Raw genomic sequence first — 21,318 nt, 5'->3', positions numbered from 1 at the left:
TAAATAAGGATATAAAGAAATACTTTTATAGCATAAGAGTGGTGATGAATGGAACAGATTGAATGAGGACATGGTTAATGCAAACATACATAAATTCAAGAGGTTGTAAGATATGATAACTGTTCAAGAGATGGGGCCCCACGAGTGTTAAACTCCTACTCTGTACAATACAAATAGATAATCACACATACAAATATAAAACTCCTAGTCTGTACAGTACAAATAGATAATCACATACGAATATAAAACCAGTATCTATGAAAAACATAATTCTGTGGTACAAAAGAAGGCCTGAAAAAAAGCCGTTTCACCGACGACTAACAAGTTGGCTGGCAATTCTGTTGTTCCAGCTTCCTCAACTAAGAAGAGACTTGGAAAGACTGGACCATAAAAGAAAGCGAAGCTGCCTAAATCCAACAAACCATTATCTATTTATTTATGTGCTTCTCTATTTATTCATCTAATTATTCATTTATTCATGATGGGCCTGTAAGGAGTAAGGAAAGCACAGACTGTATATTAACCCTTCAGGTAATTGAGAAGGTCAACTGGCGGAGGAACACTGCCGCTGGGTTGGACCAAACAAAGGCTATATATAAGTCAGGTTCAGCAGGACAAACTGCTCTCCGTATCATCGTGAATACAAACCAAACCATCAGAAGGCTCTCAATCTCTTGGAAAATGGTGCACATCCAGCCGATTCTGAAACACAAGGATCCAGACGACTTAGACCTATATCCCTAACCATTTACCCGTGTAAAGTGATAAGAATGGTCTTAAATCGCTTCATGTGAAGGTGGAACTGCTTTATTCATATATGTATGCAATCATGGTTGTTGAGAAAATTACAGATATGGACCTCTAAGTGTAGAACTCTCTCCTAGTGTTGTAGAAATACGTAATAACAAATGGGTAATCATACATGATTGCACTGTCATCCAAGTCACACCTTCCAGTCTCATCGGTAACGGCAAGGCACTGGTTGTACTAATCGGTCTAGAAAAGGCCAGCGAGATGGTCAATGCACAGGTCATCCCCTTCAGACGTTAGACCTACACCATCTGCTCTACAAACGACCCACAGTTGGTATACAGGTATACATCGGGAATCACAAGCTGACAAATACCGAGCTTGACTTGCGAATCAATATAACAAACTGAGCATTAAGATTAGTGCTCCCATGGCAAAAGCCAAGCTTAGGATATAGTATATGAAAAACAAAACGAAAAGGAAAAGTGCGTTATATCAAGCCCTTTATACCTTAATGTAAAGCTTTTCTCATGCACAGGTGCTGCTTGGCGGTAGCTGATGTAATCTACCGAACCTGAAGGTTGTGCTACTCTTGGGTTATGATGGGTGTATGTACTGTAAGAAATCTGTATGATGATGGTTGTATCTATTCCTTAATCATGTTAGAATGAGAGCCCAATCATATTAGGACTGACCGTTTTGATTCCCTCCTTTGATTAAATTGATAGTCGGTACAGCCCTCCATCACTACGTAAATACCATGAAACAAGATCAACTATAAATTTCTGGATGGAAGTTGTTGAATATAAGGAATCTACAAAGATGAACCTCTTTCAGGATTTAACAGACCAGGCACTGGGAAGGCTGGAAGTGCTGTCATAGAGTGTCGAGGATGTTGAAATACACTATTATGTATCTTGCAAAATGAGTTGTTCGCTATACTCATTGCTAGTTCGAGATTGCAAAACTACAACCACAGTTTTACTGTGACTATCTTCATCACTTGCCTTAAAATAGCCTGAGACAAAATGTGACGTTCTTGCTTGAAGTTAGACAGATGAAGAAACATTACTGGTAGTGGGATTTTTTCCCACCTAAATGGGCACTTAGTTCTACTAGATTACGTTCCAGTTGACGTTGTAGGAAGATAATTTCACATTAGATTAACATTTATAATATGTAAGCACACACTGCTATTCACACCATCGGAATATGTATCAAATAGTCTATATGTCTCAGAATTTATTTCATTCTCTACTTAAGCAGAAAAATTAATATTTGTGAAGACAAGAGAGCTTATAGGTTCACTAGTGTATCTTTCTCCTTTGAGAATACTATTCGTATAAACACGAAATGAAGTAGAAACAGATCACTGCTTGTGCAATCCATCGGGAATAAAATCACAAATTAATAACATGATATCAACGAGCACTGACCATGGAAATATAACTCACATCAGGAGTGTTCCTCCAAAAATTCTCCAGAAACCCGGTAATTCGTCAGTATGAAGTTAAATTTGGCGGGTGGGAGTGGGCGCGCCCCCTCTAGGGAATGTGGCAAGAGTAGTGTGTTTACCTCCTTGTTTACTCTCTCAGCTGATTGACATGGCCTTGAAGCATCGACTCTTATGTATAGGTCTTTAATGGTAAGTTTAAACTTCGATTCACTGTAAGAGAAATGGGCTGTAGATACTACCCACCCGTACTTGATTAAGAGTGGCCAAATGAGCTGCTGTAAAGGTGAAAAGAATACAGGATAAGGTGTGAATGATGGGGGGCGAGCTCTAACGTCCCTGCTTCTGTCATGGGCTCAGCTGGGGACAAAACTTATGTCATAGGCCTACCTCTTCCCGTGCCGCTTCCAAATATATTCTTACCGATGGCTTTTCATTTTTTTCTTTGCCTATTTAACCGTTATAAACTCAGTTTGATAAGTAAGAGTGATATTTATCAGAGTTGAGCTGGTAACTATGTATTTATCATGTATTTTCGTAAGTAATATGTTGATCTTACATGTCATTTAACATGTTACGTGAAGCAGGGACGAAGATTGATTTTCTTGGGATGTTTTATTGCATAAAATGTTGTTTAAAGGGTCTGAATACAAAGTAAACATTAACACTAGAATAGTATGTATTCTACCATTTGTCTTCACAAAGTGCTTCTTAACAAGAGATAATAGAAAACATAATTACCAAACTTAGAAGTTAATTGAATAGTTACATAGGGTGGTTGTGAGCCCATCGTACAATGTGATGAACTAGTTGAAATAACATGTAGATGACAGCCTTTTGGTATGACTATGAACAAATAGTAGATGATAGGTTGGTAATAAAGATCTATAATGGAGGGAGTGAGGAGAAGAGAAAGACTTTAAAGTGAGAGAGGGTATGTGTGGTACGTGAATATTGAAGGTTATAAGTATTTTAGTATTGACAGGAGTGGTTTCTGATTGTGCAATAAAAGTATTTTGTGTGTGATGAATTAAGTGTGAATTACACTGCTTTATGAATCAACTGTATGTGCAAGGAAAGTGTTTAAGCAATACTATATTACTGTGGAAGACTATGGGTAAAACTCCAGGTAAATTCCATGTTGCTATTAGCTTTAGCTATTAAGTGGTTTTGTTCTGGAATGAAGTGTTTAGAGAATATACTAAAAGTGACAGTGTGTGCTTTGATGTCCTTTATATTATTTGATGTTATCAAAGAAGGCAGTGTTCATAAAGGTAATGAATATCAGTGAAAATTGGGGTTAATCAACATAACATTTGTGAAACAATCTTTAGAAGTCAGCAAAACATGTGAAAACCTCACTTAACCTCTCTAGATGTTATTTATAGTGGAGATATAGCTCTCAATGGTAATTTGGTCTGCTGCTGGGGACTGTATGGAATGGCTGCTCATAGGGAGGCTGGAACTCTGAATGGTAATTTGATCTGCCACTGGGGACTTCGTGGAATGGCTCCTTATGGGTAGGTTGGGTGATGGTGTGAAAAGTTATTCATTCCTATTTCATCATCTGGATCATTATATAGCTTATGAATAGTGTTATTTATTATTTCACCTTTTCATGTTTTAGGGTTCTTAATAGAGTTTCTTCAATGTGAATGCCATATTGTACTTATGGTACATTTCTCTTTACATGTGGATTTTTGTCTCATTCTGTTGTGTCATTTACAGGTGCAACCATGAGTACTGAAGGTGTTGGGGAGGTATACGATATCATTTCAATAAATAAATCACTCGATGAATTGGGTAAGTGCCAACTGATAGGACAAAAATACTTATATTGGAAATTTTGGTAAACAGCAAGTTTTTAGTTATTATGGTATTGTCAGAGCAAATGTGTGTATGCATGTTTTGTGCACTTAATTTGAATCCACATGAATTCTGGTCACAATCTTGTTCGGTTGTGAGATCAAGTTTAGGTAAACACTTTGTAAAATTCAATGTCCCTCGCTACATGTAGTATATTTTTGACATTGTTTCATTCCCTTATAAGTCTCTATGTGGACACATTTTTATTAGTGTGAAATGCATGAAGAATATATGACAGAAACTTTATTCACTTCTTACTCCAAAATTACCTTCTGTGGAGTTAGCAATTTGACTATGTTTTGGGTTATACAGATGCATGAATTTGCATATTGATTAAGAGAACTGATATAGATTTTATATTTGCAAGTCCTTTAACTACAGGTTGCTGGGTGATGGAAAGTTTAAGCTGATAGCATATATTTTTTGGCAGAGACAAATATTTTGTCCCACATATTTTTGATTAATGAGCTTCTTAGCTTTGTTTCCTTTAGTTTGTTAGAGGTGCAACATCAAGCAATGCAAGTGCCTCTTGTTGATAGCAGTTAATGTAAAAGAATGTGAAGAATTATGTATTTTTGACATGGATTAGAATACAAAAGCCAACAATGTGTTATACTTTTTTAAATCTTCTGTCTCTATTCTTTAGTCATTTACAAGCATTTGGAGTTAAGGCCAGCTCGTAGTCTTTGGGTCACCCTTCCCTTTATAGGGCAGAATGTAGGCTCTAGCCATTAGCATCTAGATTCACATTATTTTGACTTTTGTTATTTATAAATAGGAAGTCTTGGAAACCAAATCCAGGAATACGCACTTGAAAATTGGATGCTTGCTAAACACACTCATATCACAATCATGTGAATTTCAAATTGTTGAGGATGGTAAGAACATTCTTTAGGGGGATATTCTGTTGCCAAACAGTTGAAATTTGATGCACTGTTCTACCTCTCTTAGATGAAGCTGTGTGATATCAATAACAAAACTAAAGGAGGCAAATACTTGAAAATGTTCCCAATAGTCCATAAAGCTGAATCTTTATTCAAAAGTACTACCAGATACTTCAGGAGTGCTGTGATTTATTTTTGGCTTTTTTTGTGGGTCAAACTGTCTGGCATTGCAGAAGAAAGAACCAAATTTTATGACCATATGGTTGGATAAATTATTTGAAATTAACTGTATAGATAATACCCCAAAATGTAAGGAAATTCATTCTGTAATTTTCATGTTTTCACTTTTATTTCACACACTCACATCCCTTCCAGTTGCTGAGCTGTACAGATTGTTTCACTTGCATTCAGAGTTTTTAGTCACTTTCTTTTACACTAATGTATACAGTAATTAGTTATATCTTAATGTTGGGTTTTGTTTCAGGCATGCTAAGCACCATCACTACAAGTTGTAAAGAGTACATCCAAGAGTGCTTACAGAACAGCATGGAAAAACTTAACGTAGATCAGCAAGGACCTTCTACCTCTCGCTGGGACTCCCAGAAAAGCCCTAAAACTTCTGGGACATCCCACTCAGTTGAAAAGGAAAATACAAATATTGGGGGCTTCCAAGTTCTTACCATGAATTCAACTTTTATTACAAGCTTTAAAGCTGGGTATGAACTACCTTATCAAGGGATCAAAGAACCCTCCACCAAACTAGTGTACAAATGTAGCTTTGCTCGCAGACGGCGACTTCGGACACACCCATATGACAATAACACTGCAGTTACTAATACCAACGAATTCTCAGGATACAGTAGTGGATCGTATCGCCTCAGAACGACCAGTTTAAGCAGTGGTACAAGCAAAAACAAAAACTGCAGTAACTGCAGTAGTGCCACAACTAGTGGAAATAGTAGTACAGGACACATGTTAGTCAGATCTCGCAGCATGGAGAATTTGACTGCATCCATGGATGAGGGGCTTATTCTGACTTCCAAACCTAGAGAGTTGGAAACAGTATCTAGAGGTATACAACAGCTCAGAATGGATGATTGTACCTGAGAAGTGGAGGGATTTGGTGTCACTGAATCATTTCAAACACCAAAAACAATGTATGTAAGCATAGTTTGTGTTCGTTGTATTTAAATGAATAGTTTATACTCAATTATATTTGAAAGCAAATAACTAAGTAGAGTTCCTGGAGTGATGCAGTCATGGAATACCTTACTTTGTGAAGACATCAGTCCAGAAGTGATTAAAAGAGTTGAAAGAATTTTTTCAGTATGATAGTTTTATTATTGTCAACATTTAAAGGTTTCAGATTCCTGAAGACAATAGTAAGTTTCAAAAGAGAGAGGTTGATATATACTTTGTATTATCTGTACTTTAATTTGATGACAACACATGCAATGAAATCCAGATCTGAAGCCAAAGCATTACCTGTGTTTTTGGATTTTATATTTATTTTAGTGTTCAGTCAAGCCTTGTTAATTCTGCCCTTGTAGCTAGACTGCAGAATCTTTTCTTTTTGTGGCATTGAGTAGGTATGCATTACCATTTGATGTCCTGAAACCAGTGAATAGATAGTTCTTATCATTTGGGATACCATGCATGGTTAAGCCTAATTTTCAGAATCAGTAATAAGGCTTATATTTCTGCGCATGATGGATGGCCAAACTCATTAATTACTGTATCCCCAGATCAGGCTTTTGTTGGACAAATCATCGCTATGATAAATTTTCATGCTTTAGCCCAGCCATTGCTAATGACCGAATATCACTAGAAGTTGACTTTCATTGTGAATAGTATTTTGTCGTATTGCCAGAATTGCTGATGGGTAATGATAGCCCACTTATTGACTGCTTGGTTTACTTAACTTGGGCAAATATTGCCTGGCCCATTAGGCAGTGAAGACTTGAGTTGTCTGATAACACCTGTAAGCAGGCTTTGGCAAAATGTTGGAGCTATGTTCTAAACTGAAAGGCTGTTCCTAAGTGTGGTTCCTAAGTGACAGGAATGGTGGAATCTCTATGATCCATTAGATAGTAAATTTTATGTACAATATTTTGTCCCTCTGAAATCTGAACAAGGATTATATGCACTCATATCTGTTGCATACCATGTTTAAGCTTAAAAATGAGTTTGAGTGTAGGCACCTTCATTTTTGCAATAACAAATTCAGTTTTTCATTCTCTGATGATATATTGTGCAAAATTGCCATGTATTAAGAAGAGTGCATTTGTACTATTATGGTACAGATGTGGGGAACATTTATTTGAATGTAGGTTTTCTTTTGTTATACCTGCTTGCCTTTAGCTGTTTCAGCAAGGTATCACCAAGGACAGATTATTAAACTCTTGAGGAAAAATCCTCACCTGGCTCTTTCTTCTGTTCCCTTTTAGAAACTTGATACAGGAGGTAAGGATTTCCAGCCCCTCTTAGTTACCTTTTACCACACTTTAAGATATTTGTGGATATTATCCTTTCTCCCTTTTCTTTGGGAGTAATGTAAGTAGATAGTTTGATGAAATAAAAGATAAGATTTTTGAAATGAAAAAGCAAAAAGACTAAGAGATCTAACCTTTCAGTATGTTTGATAGGAGACGTCAGTCATTATTTAAATACAGGGGACCCAAGCATATAAATGCTTGAAAGTGTAAGGGTAAGATTTACAAAGAAAAGCATGTAGGAGTTTTTCAGCAGAAATTGGGAAAAATTTACATTGTGTTAGGAAAGAGGTGGACGTAAATTATCCTGATAGGAAAATACCTGTACATGCTTTTTATAGTTTTCTATTAAAAAAATTTTAGGGAGAATAAAAAGATGTTCTGGAAGGAGGTAAATAAAGTGCGTAAGACAAGGGAGCAAATGGGAACTTCAGTGAAGGGCGCAAATGGGGAGGTGATAACAAGTAGTGGTGATGTGAGAAGGAGATGGAGTGAGTATTTTGAAGGTTTGTTGAATGTGTTTGATGATAGAGTGGCAGATATAGGGTGTTTTGGTCGAGGTGGTGTGCAAAGTGAGAGGGTTAGGGAAAATGATTTGGTAAACAGAGAAGAGGTAGTAAAAGCTTTGCGGAAGATGAAAGCCGGCAGGGCAGCAGGTCTGGATGGTATTGCAGTGGAATTTATTGAAAAAGGGGGTGACTGTATTATTGACCGGTTGGTAAGGTTATTTAATGTATGTATGACTCATGGTGAGGTGCCTGAGGATTGGCGGAATGCTTGCATAGTGCCATTGTACAAAGGCAAAGGGGATAAGAGTGAGTGCTCAAATTACAGAGGTATAAGTTTGTTGAGTATTCCTGGTAAATTATATGGGAGGGTATTGATTGAGAGGGTGAAGGCATGTACAGAGCATCAGATTGGGGAAGAGCAGTGTTGTTTCAGAAGTGGTAGAGGATGTTTGGCTCAGGTGTTTGCTTTGAGGAATGTATGTGAGAAATACTTAGAAAAGCAAATGGATTTGTATGTAGCATTTATGGATCTGGAGAAGGCATATGATAGAGTTGATAGAGATGCTCTGTGGAAGGTATTAAGAATATATGGTGTGGGAGGCAAGTTGTTAGAAGCAGTGAAAAGTTTTTATCGAGGATGTAAGGCATGTGTACGTGTAGGAAGAGAGGAAAGTGATTGGTTCTCAGTGAATGTAGGTTTGCGGCAGGGGTGTGTGATGTCTCCATGGTTGTTTAATTTGTTTATGGATGGGGTTGTTAGGGAGGTGAATGCAAGAGTTTTGGAAAGAGGGGCAAGTATGAAGTCTGTTGGGGATGAGAGAGCTTGGGAAGTGAGTCAGTTGTTGTTCGCTGATGATACAGCGCTGGTGGCTGATTCATGTGAGAAACTGCAGAAGCTGGTGACTGAGTTTGGTAAAGTGTGTGAAAGAAGAAAGTTAAGAGTAAATGTGAATAAGAGCAAGGTTATTAGGTACAGTAGGGTTGAGGGTCAAGTCAATTGGGAGGTAAGTTTGAATGGAGAAAAACTGGAGGAAGTAAAGTGTTTTAGATATCTGGGAGTGGATCTGGCAGCGGATGGAACCATGGAAGCGGAAGTGGATCATAGGGTGGGGGAGGGGGCGAAAATCCTGGGAGCCTTGAAGAATGTGTGGAAGTCGAGAACATTATCTCGGAAAGCAAAAATGGGTATGTTTGAAGGAATAGTGGTTCCAACAATGTTGTATGGTTGCGAGGCGTGGGCTATGGATAGAGTTGTGCGCAGGAGGATGGATGTGCTGGAAATGAGATGTTTGAGGACAATATGTGGTGTGAGGTGGTTTGATCGAGTAAGTAACGTAAGGGTAAGAGTGATGTGTGGAAATAAAAAGAGCGTGGTTGAGAGAGCAGAAGAGGGTGTTTTGAAATGGTTTGGGCACATGGAGAGAATGAGTGAGGAAAGATTGACCAAGAGGATATATGTGTCGGAGGTGGAGGGAACGAGGAGAAGTGGGAGACCAAATTGGAGGTGGAAAGATGGAGTGAAAAAGATTTTGTGTGATCGGGGCCTGAACATGCAGGAGGATGAAAGGAGGGCAAGGAATAGAGTGAATTGGATCGATGTGGTATACCGGGGTTGACGTGCTGTCAGTGGATTGAATCAGGGCATGTGAAGCGTCTGGGGTAAACCATGGAAAGCTGTGTAGGTATGTATATTTGCATGTGTGGACGTATGTATATACATGTGTATGGGGGTGGGTTGGGCCATTTCTTTCGTCTGTTTCCTTGCGCTACCTCGCAAATGCGGGAGACAGCGACAAAGCAAAAAAAAGAAAAGAAAAAAAAATTTAAAAAATGAGTTTTGGATGTTTAAAAAAGCTGTGTCTTCCTTTAGAGGAGGCTAGTGAGTAATGGAGATGCAGTAATGTTACCATTAGGAATAACAGGCCAAGGCCCAATGATGACACGCATAATCCCACTATTTTGAGGGCTGTTTTAGAGTGGCCTAGTTTTTGGAAGAAATGTTTACTATAAAACTTGTTGACAGTCAAGGAGAAGCCTCATGATTCCCAAGAGGGTGATGCTTATATATTAAAAATCATGTTAAGCAAGGGGATAAATACGTTGTATGGGCTTTTAACTCGACCAGATCTGAGTCCAGTGGGGGAGTACGAAAGAGCTGCTTGAAGCTTGTGAAAAATGAAATGGAATATGCTCTGTTTTGGGAGAGAACAGAGCAGCTTATGTGCTTCTGTTCAGGGATTTAGTAGCAGAACTTGGAACCCAAACTGGATCATCAGAGCCTCTTTTGTGTAGATGAATTGTTTAACAAACTGTGTGCTGTGGTGAGCTCTGTGCCTTGGTGGTATTATTGTTGAACTTATGCTGGCTTTCCTCATCACTAAGAAAAGTTTCATTGAGAAACCAACTCTTATGTTCCCAGGAGTGGCAAACCTTACAACTGAATGGATCTCAGAAATCTCATGTGATGCTACGGCTGTGCATGTGACAGTTGCTATGAGGATCATCTTTTAATAGCGTCCTTTGGCAGCTATCCAGTGCCAGTGGTGATTGATGATCAGGCAGTTCCTTCAGTAGATTCAGAGACAGAGACCTGGAGGCAAAATCTCACTCCAGGGTTCGTAAATACTTTCCCACCTCCTCTTTTTCCCTTTCAGTAACTTCTCTATATTTAATTAAAGGCCATACCTTGAGGTGGACTTTTCTTTGTCACTGGAGCCCCCAACATAAAAGAAGATTGATATTAAAAACATGCAAGCAATTGAAGGACCTTCATATAACTCCAGAGTAGAAATTCCATCTTAGAGTCAGATGATAGGATTACTCGAAGACAATGGGGTTTTCATATGCCTTGCCCACTGGGTGACTCCTATAGGGGGAAAAGTGGTGGTATAGATGTTGCAGTTACATAATTATAAACACAGTGTTCATATGTTTAAGAATATTCCCTGTCCCACTTACTACCACACTGTAGGGTGGCTTGCAAACTTCTCCAGACACAGTAGTCTGCATTTTATGCATAAACTTTGCTGAGCACCTCTCTAGCATACATCCTCAACTTTCCTACCATGTACTGCCTTTTTACTTTTTGCAATGTCTGTAGCTGGTCTTATCTCATGATATTTAGAAAATGAATACTAATGCTCTTTGGGAGTAATTCTATAACAATTTTTCAGGCATGAATTGCTTATCTTACTTGAAAATTTTGGGAATATTTGGCATTTAGTGTCAAGCTAGTATGGCCCATCATTTGTGGAAAGGAAACACTGTAAGTAATATCATACTAAAGGAAAATCCTTCTTCCTCTCTTGATTAAAAAGATTGTGTGCTGTATAGTTTAATAACTATGTAATTGCTTTTCTTCATGTCATGTTTTTTTTACTTTTTGCAGTTCTCTTTCTATAGGGAAAATTGTTTTTCATCAGGCCTTTAATGATTATTGTTAGAGTTTGGCTATCTTCAAAATGATAGAGGTGTTCTCATCAAACAAGTATTCAGAAGTTAACTATTTTGGAATGAGTATGAATGGCTATATAGAATTTGTTTGCCCTTGTGAATAACAATAATTCATTTGCCATGGACCTTTTTTTGTCACTCATTTTTTTATATTAGAATCTACATCATGATGTTATGTTTTTTTGGTTTAATATTCGTAGGGGTTACATTTACTGAAATTCATAGAATATGAATTTTACCGTAGATGATACGTTTTACTAATTTCTTGACAACTTGACATGTCATGTCTGCCTAATTTCGTGATAACTTGGTATTTCAGGTCTGATCTGCATTCTCTCAAGCATTTTCAGATACCAGTCAGTGGGCTAAGACTATTCCTGGAGTTTCCTTTATTATCATTTTCAAGATGAAATCTTTAAATTGTTAGAGAATGTTGTAAAGCAAATGAATACAGATGTACAAAAAATTATAAATTTTGTCTTTGAGGTAATTTTGAAACAAGTTTTCATTTCATGCTTGAAATTTTATCTCACAGCATGTCTTCTTTGACCAGTCGTGAAACAATATTCTATCTTCTGTAATTTATTCATATAAAAACAGGGAGAAGGTGTAATTTAGGTTTCCAGGCCCTACCTCAAAAACTTGACCAACTACGTTTTGACTAAGAAGAAAAGGGAACCAATAGATATGGTTATGATGTCTTTTTATGCACATTTAATATAAAAAGGCTGTATTATTCAGATTTATATAATGGATATCTACACTTGTTTGTGAGCTTGATTGGTAAATTTTCTATTTCTTGTATAGAATTTTGATTATAGGTAGAAATTGTTTTACTGTTATTTATCCCCCTAATTATTTAGACTGTAAATGACAATATGGTTTTATCTTGCAGATGTCACCTTTCAAACATAGTTAAATATGTTTTTCTGTAGGTGGATATATGGTAAATATAAGGTGGACTATGGAGGAATTGTAAATGTGAGAAGAGACTAATGAACCTGATGTGGATGCTTGAGAATTAATTGGTTTAAATTTGTGTTTCTTAGCCAAGGTTTTTTATTTTCATTAATGAAGTAAGTTTTGAAAAATATGTTTATATTTTGATATATACATGCGTATGTGGGTGGGTTTGGCCATTCTTTCGTCTGTTTCCTTGCACTACCTTGCCAACGCGGGAGATAGCGACAAAGTATAATAGATAAATGAATAAATGATTGGTGGCTGATTCATGTGAGAAACTGCAGAAGCTGGTGACTGAGTTTGGTAAAGTGTGTGGAAGAAGAAAGTTAAGAGTAAATGTGAATAAGAGCAAGGTTATTAGGTACAGTAGGGTTGAGGGTCAAGTCAATTGGGAGGTGAGTTTGAATGGAGAAAAACTGGAGGAAGTGAAGTGTTTTAGATATCTGGGAGTGGATCTGTCAGCGGATGGAACCATGGAAGCGGAAGTGGATCATAGGGTGGGGGAGGGGGCGAAAATTTTGGGAGCCTTGAAAAATGTGTGGAAGTCGAGAACATTATCTCGGAAAGCAAAAATGGGTATGTTTGAAGGAATAGTGGTTCCAACAATGTTGTATGGTTGCGAGGCGTGGGCTATGGATAGAGTTGTGCGCAGGAGGATGGATGTGCTGGAAATGAGATGTTTGAGGACAATGTGTGGTGTGAGGTGGTTTGATCGAGTAAGTAACGTAAGGGTAAGAGAGATGTGTGGAAATAAAAAGAGCGTGGTTGAGAGAGCAGAAGAGGGTGTTTTGAAATGGTTTGGGCACATGGAGAGAATGAGTGAGGAAAGATTGACCAAGAGGATATATGTGTCGGAGGTGGAGGGAACGAGGAGAAGAGGGAGACCAAATTGGAGGTGGAAAGATGGAGTGAAAAAGATTTTGTGTGATCGGGGCCTGAACATGCAGGAGGGTGAAAGAAGGGCAAGGAATAGAGTGAATTGGAGCGATGTGGTATACAGGGGTTGACGTGCTGTCAGTGGATTGAATCAAGGCATGTGAAGCGTCTGGGGTAAACCATGGAAAGCTGTGTAGGTATGTATATTTGCGTGTGTGGACGTGTGTATGTACGTGTGTATGGGGGTTGGGCCATTTCTTTCGTCTGTTTCCTCGCGCTACCTCGCAAACGCGGGAGACAGCGACAAAGTATAAAAAAAAAAAAAAAAAAAAAAAAAAATATATATATATATATATATATATATATATATATATATATATATATATATATATATATATATATATATATGGAACCATGGAAGCGGAAGTGAATCATAGGGTGGGGAAGGGGGCGAAAATCCTAGGAGCCTTGAAGAATGTGTGGAAGTCGAGAACATTATCTCGGAAAGCAAAAATGGCTATGTTTGAAGGAATAGGGGTTCCAACAATGTTGTATGGTTGCGAGGCGTGGGCTATGGATAGAGTTGTGCGTAGGAGGGTGGATGTACTGGAAATGAGATGTTTGAGGACAATGTGTGGTGTGAGGTGGTTTGATCGAGTAAGTAACGTAAGGGTAAGAGAGATGTGTGGAAATAAAAAGAGCGTGGTTGAGAGAGCAGAAGAGGGTGTTTTGAAATGGTTCGGGCACATGGAGAGAATGAGTGAGGAAAGATTGACCAAGAGAATATATGTGTCGGAGGTGGAGGGAACGAGGAGAAGAGGGAGACCAAATTGGAGGTGGAAAGATGGAGTGAAAAAGATTTTGTGTGATCGGGGCCTGAACAGGCAGGAGGGTGAAAGGAGGGCAAGGAATAGAGTGAATTGGAGCGATGTGGTATACCGGGGTTGACGTGCTGTCAGTGGATTGAATCAAGGCATGTGAAGCGACTGGGGTAAACCATGGAAAGCTGTGTAGGTATGTATATTTGCGTGTGTGGACGTATGTATATACATGTGTATGGGGGTGGGTTGGGCCATTTCTTTCATCTGTTTCCTTGCGCTACCTCGCAAACGCGGGAGACAGCGACAAAGCAAAAAAAAAAAAAATGAATATATATATATATATATATATATATATATATATATAAATATATATATATATATATATATTTTTTTTTTTTTATACTTTGTCGCTGTCTCCCGCGTTTGCGAGGTAGCGCAAGGAAACAGACGAAAGAAATGGCCCAACCCCCCCCCCATACACATATATATATATATATAAATATATGTTTATTAAACTTTGTTTCTGTCTCCCGCGTTAGCGAGATAGTGCAAGGAAAACAGATGAAAGAATGGCCCAACCCACCCACATACACATGTATACATAAACACCCACACATGCACATAAACATACCTATACATTTCAACGTATACATACATATACATACGCAGATATACATACACATGAATGTATTCATACATGCTACCTTCATCCATTCCCGCCACCACCCTGCCACACATGAAATGGTACCCCCCTCCCCCCACGTGCATGCGAGGTAGTGCTAGGAAAAGACAACAAAGGCCACATTCGTTCACACTCAGTCTCTAGCTGTCATGTGTAATGCACCGAAACCACAGCTCCATTTCCTGTGGTTTCATTAATGTAGTAAGTTTTGAAAAATATGTTTATGTTTTGATATATACATGCGTACGTATAAATAAATAAATAAATAATATATTTATGTTTTTTTTACATATATGCCATTTCACGCATTAGTGAGTTAGTGTTAAGAACAGAGGACTGAGCCTAAGAGGGAATATCCTCACTTGACCCCATTCTCTGTTCTTTCTTTTGGAAAATTAAAAACGGGAGGGAGGGATTTCCAGCCTCCTGCTCCCTCCCCTTTTTAGTTGCTTTTTATGACACGCGGTGAATATGTGTTAGTTTTTCAAGCAGATTGGTTGCAAATGTTAGTAAAAGAATTAACAAGGAATTAACAAGGTTTGGTTTTATGTACATATATTTAGCTATACTAAACATCCTGTACTAATATTTTTATAAATCTTGAAACATTGCCATTCAGTTTCTCACTTGTTATTGTTTATTTCTTATACAAACTCTTGTTTCTATCTATATCAGGCTTCTTTTGAAGTGCCTGGACATGAATAGAAAATTAACAAGGAGTGCACGTCGACAATATGAATATATTAAAGATGTAAATTCCCGTAACTAGAATGTTTATACAGTAAGAAACTTGTGTTCATCAAAAATAATGAAGGGCAATGAGACATGTTTATATCTTCTGTTGTATACATTGCAGTGTAACTATCTAATGTATGTACAATATTTAGCCAGATTTTTATGTTGACATGTGAGGTATTTTGATGAGATTCTTCATTATGGAATATTTTCCCCTTTTTATTTTGATATTTTTAAAGTGAGGAAGTTAAGTAAATGAGGACCCTGAAATTCTGAATGATTTTCACAAAATTGATAAATGCACTTCATTTACAGTGTAGATATAGTTTTATTTAATTTTTGTACATTAACTTCACTTTAAAAATTTCATAGAGCGTTGTTGCTCTCATATGTGTATCATATTGGATTCAGGTTGAATTTTGTGCTTATTTATGTAAAGACTTTTATGAAGTGATTATTGTAATTCGGAGGTATGAGGCATTGAAAATTTTAATTTTTTGTTACTTGGAGTTAAGCAGATACTAAAACATGTATTATTGATGAGTGAATGTATCTATGTTAAGTTTTACGTGTATCACATGATGTTTTTCAAATGCCAGAAATAGATCAGATAACCAGTGTATGGCTTATAGGTATATGAAGTAGTCTTCCTACAGTGGTCAGATTTTATGCTATCGGAGTATAAAGAATTATTCTTTTTTATCGTTTTAATACTGAATTAGGAATTATCACCGGAAAGCGTGAACTTTTCATTGTCATATATGGATTTGGACTTTTAATGTGTGGAAGACTGAAATCTTGACTTGGACAAAGCAAACATAATGGTTGTTTTTCAATGGAGGCTTTATGATTTTGCTTGGGGCAATCAAACAACCCATTTAAGTATCCCATACAATCACGTGCCTTCCAGCCATTGCTTTAAACCCCTGCCAGTTGGTACATTTGGTTTCCTCTGTTTCTAAAGGCATTTCAACTTATCAATGTGAAATTTGTATAGTTGCATTTTGGTTTATGCTCATTATTTTCACCACTTGAGTCCAGTGTTGTTGCCTTTAGTGGGAACAGTGTATATAGTAACTGTTAGGAGGAGCTATAAGATAATTTTGGATAATGCAGTGTCATTTACAGAATTGTCTGTAGTCATGTTAACATTAGTGTTGGACTGTTGGTGAAGAGTCTTGTCTTTGGTTGAGCAGTTTCCAATCTGGTTATTTTGTTGTGATCAGTTATTTGTTTTACATTGGCTAAACATGTTTATTTAACAGACAGTCTGCCAAATGATCATAATGACAAGTTTTTGTCTGTTCTTCACAGTATATCTAGATTTGTTGGTTGATTATCTTGACCTCTTTAGGTTACTGACTTTGAGTAATGTTTTCTTCATGATGGTATCACTGTATATTGCTTTTAGAATTCAAGTGAGTTCCAGGCTCCTTGAATGTTACCAACGTTATGCATTTATATCATTATGGGTGACCGATTTATCCACAAAAGTGAATTATGTAGGCACTTAAAGGTCAGTCAGTAATGTGGTTGCCCATTTTTTGTCAGTATTCTCTCACTTCTGTTTAATTTGTGTTGGACTTGAATGGAGACTAATAGTCTAGGAGCATCATTTAGTTTATGTTTCCTTTCTTTTTATGTCCACCCCCTATAATATTCTATTTCATTGCTTGAATGCTCCAATGCTCCAGTGTGAAACGATTAATGTTCTAGCTGTTTTGCTACTTACTACTGCTTCTACATTAGTTGCTTCTTTTTGGAAAATCATATTGTCGATAGCTTCCATATTACTTGCTTCCCAAAATTTTTTGTGTATTTTGTGGTGGTCTTTTTGAATGAGATGTCTGCTTCATATTTTATGTATAAAATCTAGTATTTTAATTTCAGATCCATATGGGAATTTTGATTTAACAGTATCATAAAGTAACTGTGTCTTGACTATAAGGCTGGTCAATCATAAATTTAGAATTTAAAAAGCATAGGGTCAGTATTCCCTTTCCTCTACTAGGAAGTTTTCTTTTCTTTTCTATATAAATTGTTTTTATGGCTTACATACCCATATAGTAAGACATTGGACTGATACTCATGTCACATATTGCTATCTCAATGCTGTTGCTTTCTTTACTCCTGTTTTATAGAAGACTTTACACTGATGGTGTTGTTGACTACCAATTTTATACATTTAATTATAATTTGGTTCTAGTTTTTTTCACTCAGATTTCCAAAACATGAAAAGAGATCTAATGGACATAGACTTTTTGTATTTTTACATTTTGAGCTTAGAGAACTCTTACCCACTCTGAGTTACTCTGCCATTTTCTTATTTTAGAATGGTAAATCAGAATGTGGTTATAGGTGAGGTGAATCAGTGTTAATGGGCAGGGAATTTAGGAAGTGGCTGAAGGGCTGAAACTTCTATTAGTTTGGCGGTTACTTTGAAAAATGCCAAGGATTCTGCTTGAATTTTACATTCAGCAAGCCTCACTCAAGCCAAGTCAGAACACTTACCCTCTTATCTTCAATATCAGTACAGCATAGAAAGAATTCTCCTTTATTTAAAAGCCACTGTAGTCAAGGAGGCAAAATTACCAATAGCATACCATGAATTTGTACCTTTAAAAGTAAAATAAAATGTAAATATTCTTTGTTTAGATGGTTAACGTATACTTAATTTCCAATGGTTGTGCATCAAAAATACTAAATATTTCTGAGTATGTAGATATTATGCAGTTATTTTGTTATTCAGTTAAACTGAAAATATATATATATATATATATATATATATATATATATATATATATATACTTAATTTCCAATGGTTGTGCATCAAAAATACTAAATATTTCTGAGTATGTAGATATTATGCAGTTATTTTGTTATTCAGTTAAACTGAAAATATATATATATATATATATATATATATATATATATATATATATATATATATATTTTCCCTGGGGATGGGGAGAAAGAATACCTCCCACGTATTCCCTGCGTGTCGTAGAAGGCGACTAAAAGGGAAGGGAGCGGGGGGCTGGAAATCCTCCCCTCTCGTTTTTTTTTTTTTTTTTTTTTTTTTTTTTTTTTTTTTTTTTTTTTCCAAAAGAAGGAACAGAGAAGAGGTCCAGGTGAGGATATTCCCTCAAAGGCCCAGTCCTCTGTTCTTAACGCTACCTCGCTATCGCGGGAAATAGCGAATAGTATGAGAGAATATATATATATATATATATATATATAATCAGATGAAATTTTTTTAAAATTAAGCATTGAAGTGATGAAATTCAACACTTGATGTGTTATGTACATATGACAGTTAATTATTATTATATAATGTTTATTAGTTAATAATTTATCATAAAGTTCCAGGAATTTTAAGTTTTAACTCAACCTCTATTTAACTTAAGTCCATGAGAAGGTAAAATGATTCACTCTTGAGAACATGCTTTTGTCAGCTGCAACACTTCAGTTCATTTAATCAGCCACATTATAACATTGAATTGATAGGTATTTTGAGTTGCAGTGTATGTTGTGTTGACTTTAATAGACTCCTAACTTTTTCAGTTTCAGTTGGAATGCATATTCCTTCATGCTATATTTTTTAATGCCATTGTATCTACAGATAGAAAGATGTGGTGCATCATCATAAGTACAGTCCATTACGCATCACACACATGAGTGTGGGATAGTATTCTAAGCCAGATAATTTATGGTAATAAGTTTTGAGTCATTCAGTTTGCTACTCAGACTGGATTGAAAGTATTATGTAGGTAGCACGCATAATCATCCTGTGGGGTCAGAGTATGTAGCATATAGTTCACAACAATTTCTTCATTACTCTCCACTGCAGATAATTTGGGTAGTCTTGGGAACCCATAAGAATTTTGGTTTTTGAAAAATTATGATGGTGTTTAAAGGAAGAGCCTCCTCATTGTAGCCTCCATTTTTTTCTGTTCATTGTAGCCTTGCTCATGAGCCAGTCACATTTTGTTCTCATTTATTATAAGATTCAGTTTTATATCCTAACAAATAGTATTTTCTGCTTTAAATTCAATTTTCCTGCTTTTGTTGAAACCTTAACATAGGACTTGTAGCAATACTGCACTGTAAAACAGAAGACAACTGGTACACCTTGATAGTAAGTAAACTAATTTGGAGGGTTCCTAAACATGTTGCAATGTTGCTGATTGATTGAAACAGAAATATGCTTGTAGAAGTGCATTGACTTCTGAGCATCAAAATATGTATTCATAATATAAGTGTATCAAGTGGCATACTAATTATAGTTAATTTTCCAACCTAGAATATTAAATCAGATTTGAGAATCATTGAATTCCCAGTGGGTTAAAACAGATACAGTTCATTTTGAAATATATATATCAGTAATATTTGTAATATTACCATATTTTCATTCAGCTTGTAAACATATACTAGAGGATCTTTTCATATGATTACACATGTAATTTTACCTTACCTTACTGTAGATGCTTTTGTTCGTGTGAAAGAATGAATACACAGCAATAATATATTGTGCATGGCAAGACAACACCTAGAATGTTTGTTTTGCATCTGTAATCATACACATACACATAGGTGTGTTGTGTAATGGACATACTTGATAGCAGTTAAAGTTCTTACATGAGCATACAATACTCTTCACCTTTGCATCAATATTACAACTGTTTGAAATGATCAAGTGTCTGATGGTATGTGATCACTCTCCTGCCAGACCTTTCATTTTATTGGTTTATTGTCTTCATTACCTGGATCAGCAGTGACTTAAGTTAGGTGGAATGATACAGTGTTTGTATAAATTGGGTGGCTAGTCTTTTCCAGCAATGGAATGACTAACGCATGAAAATTTGAAGAAAGTAGAGTTAACCGCACATCATATGTAATTAGCTGGGTATTGTCAAGCAATACAGGTGTGTAATCAGGTTTTGAACCTGTATTGTGATGTGCACTTGCTTTTTTTCACCTCTTCTAGTCTGACTGCTTGGTTTTACCTCCTCTAATCTAGCTAACTTACTGAAGCAGCTCAGTCACTAGACACTTTAACCAGAAGCTAAATATTAATTCTAATTTCAGTTTTCCACTGAGTGACAAGATATCTTCTTGAACAAGGATGGATCATCTGCTGTAGTGTAGGGCCTTTGGATTACATATAAATTTTTGAGAATGCCATTGTGAGTATCCTTCTGTACATTGCACAGAAGAACGAGTTTACCCAAGCACCATTCTTGTTCAATGATATTTTAGACAGGACGCTACTGATATCAATTGAAGTTTTTACCTAATCTGAAGGGACAAGTAATCATAGTATTTCGGAGCTGTGATTCTAGAAGAAAATGTGTTTGATTTGTTATCAGAGAGTTGCCTTTCAAAATTTATGATTTCCTTTACTGTATAACTCTAAATTTGTACTGAAGGATTTTTGTTGGCTGAAACTTTAGGTTCTTTAGTGTCTGTTGTATATATTTATATAAGCCACAAGTGTGTTTATGCTAAAATCTCTCCTATGCATAATTTTACTTGTTTCAATAAAATATATAAACTATGTGATTGAATTTTTGGAATAAAGTTATAAATTTATTTATAACATCAGTAACCCAGAATTCTTACTTTAATGTAAGAAAAATTGTTTGATAAAAAAAGAAATCAGTAACTGAATGGGCATTTAAAAACTGAATGTTCATACATACATATTTGCCATTTCTCCCATTAGCGAGGTATTGTTAAGAACAGAGGACTGAGCCTTAGAGGGAATATCCTCACTTGGCCCCCTTTGTTCCTTCTTTTGGAAAAGTAAAAAGTCTACAATAAATAAAATTTAA

General features: G+C 36.4%; 1 protein-coding gene across 4 annotated transcripts; it reads left to right on the top strand.

Moving 5' to 3' along the window:
* Positions 1 to 2,294: 2,294 nt before the first annotated feature.
* Positions 2,295 to 20,701, top strand: LOC139753479 (uncharacterized). 4 transcript variants are annotated; one of them, XM_071670040.1, is made up of 5 exons: positions 2,295 to 2,395; positions 3,932 to 4,006; positions 5,438 to 6,110; positions 11,128 to 11,219; positions 11,727 to 11,843. In XM_071670040.1, exons 2-3 carry the CDS (start codon positions 3,940 to 3,942, stop codon positions 6,058 to 6,060), a joined length of 690 nt encoding a protein of 229 aa, XP_071526141.1. In that variant the 5' UTR covers positions 2,295 to 2,395; positions 3,932 to 3,939; the 3' UTR covers positions 6,061 to 6,110; positions 11,128 to 11,219; positions 11,727 to 11,843. The 4 variants fall into 4 exon arrangements, with proteins under 4 accessions (XP_071526141.1, XP_071526138.1, XP_071526139.1 ...); XM_071670037.1 differs by lacking the exons at positions 11,128 to 11,219; positions 11,727 to 11,843 and adding an exon at positions 20,573 to 20,701 and having other exon boundaries at positions 5,438 to 6,114; XM_071670038.1 differs by lacking the exons at positions 11,128 to 11,219; positions 11,727 to 11,843 and adding an exon at positions 20,573 to 20,698.
* Positions 20,702 to 21,318: the final 617 nt, after the last annotated feature.

The sequence above is a fragment of the Panulirus ornatus genome, chromosome 14 (assembly GCF_036320965.1).
Source record: "Panulirus ornatus isolate Po-2019 chromosome 14, ASM3632096v1, whole genome shotgun sequence".
In the NCBI taxonomy this organism is placed as follows: domain Eukaryota; kingdom Metazoa; phylum Arthropoda; class Malacostraca; order Decapoda; family Palinuridae; genus Panulirus; species Panulirus ornatus.
The sequence above is the reverse complement of the archived record's forward strand: the minus strand, read 5'-3'. Positions and strand labels throughout refer to the sequence as shown.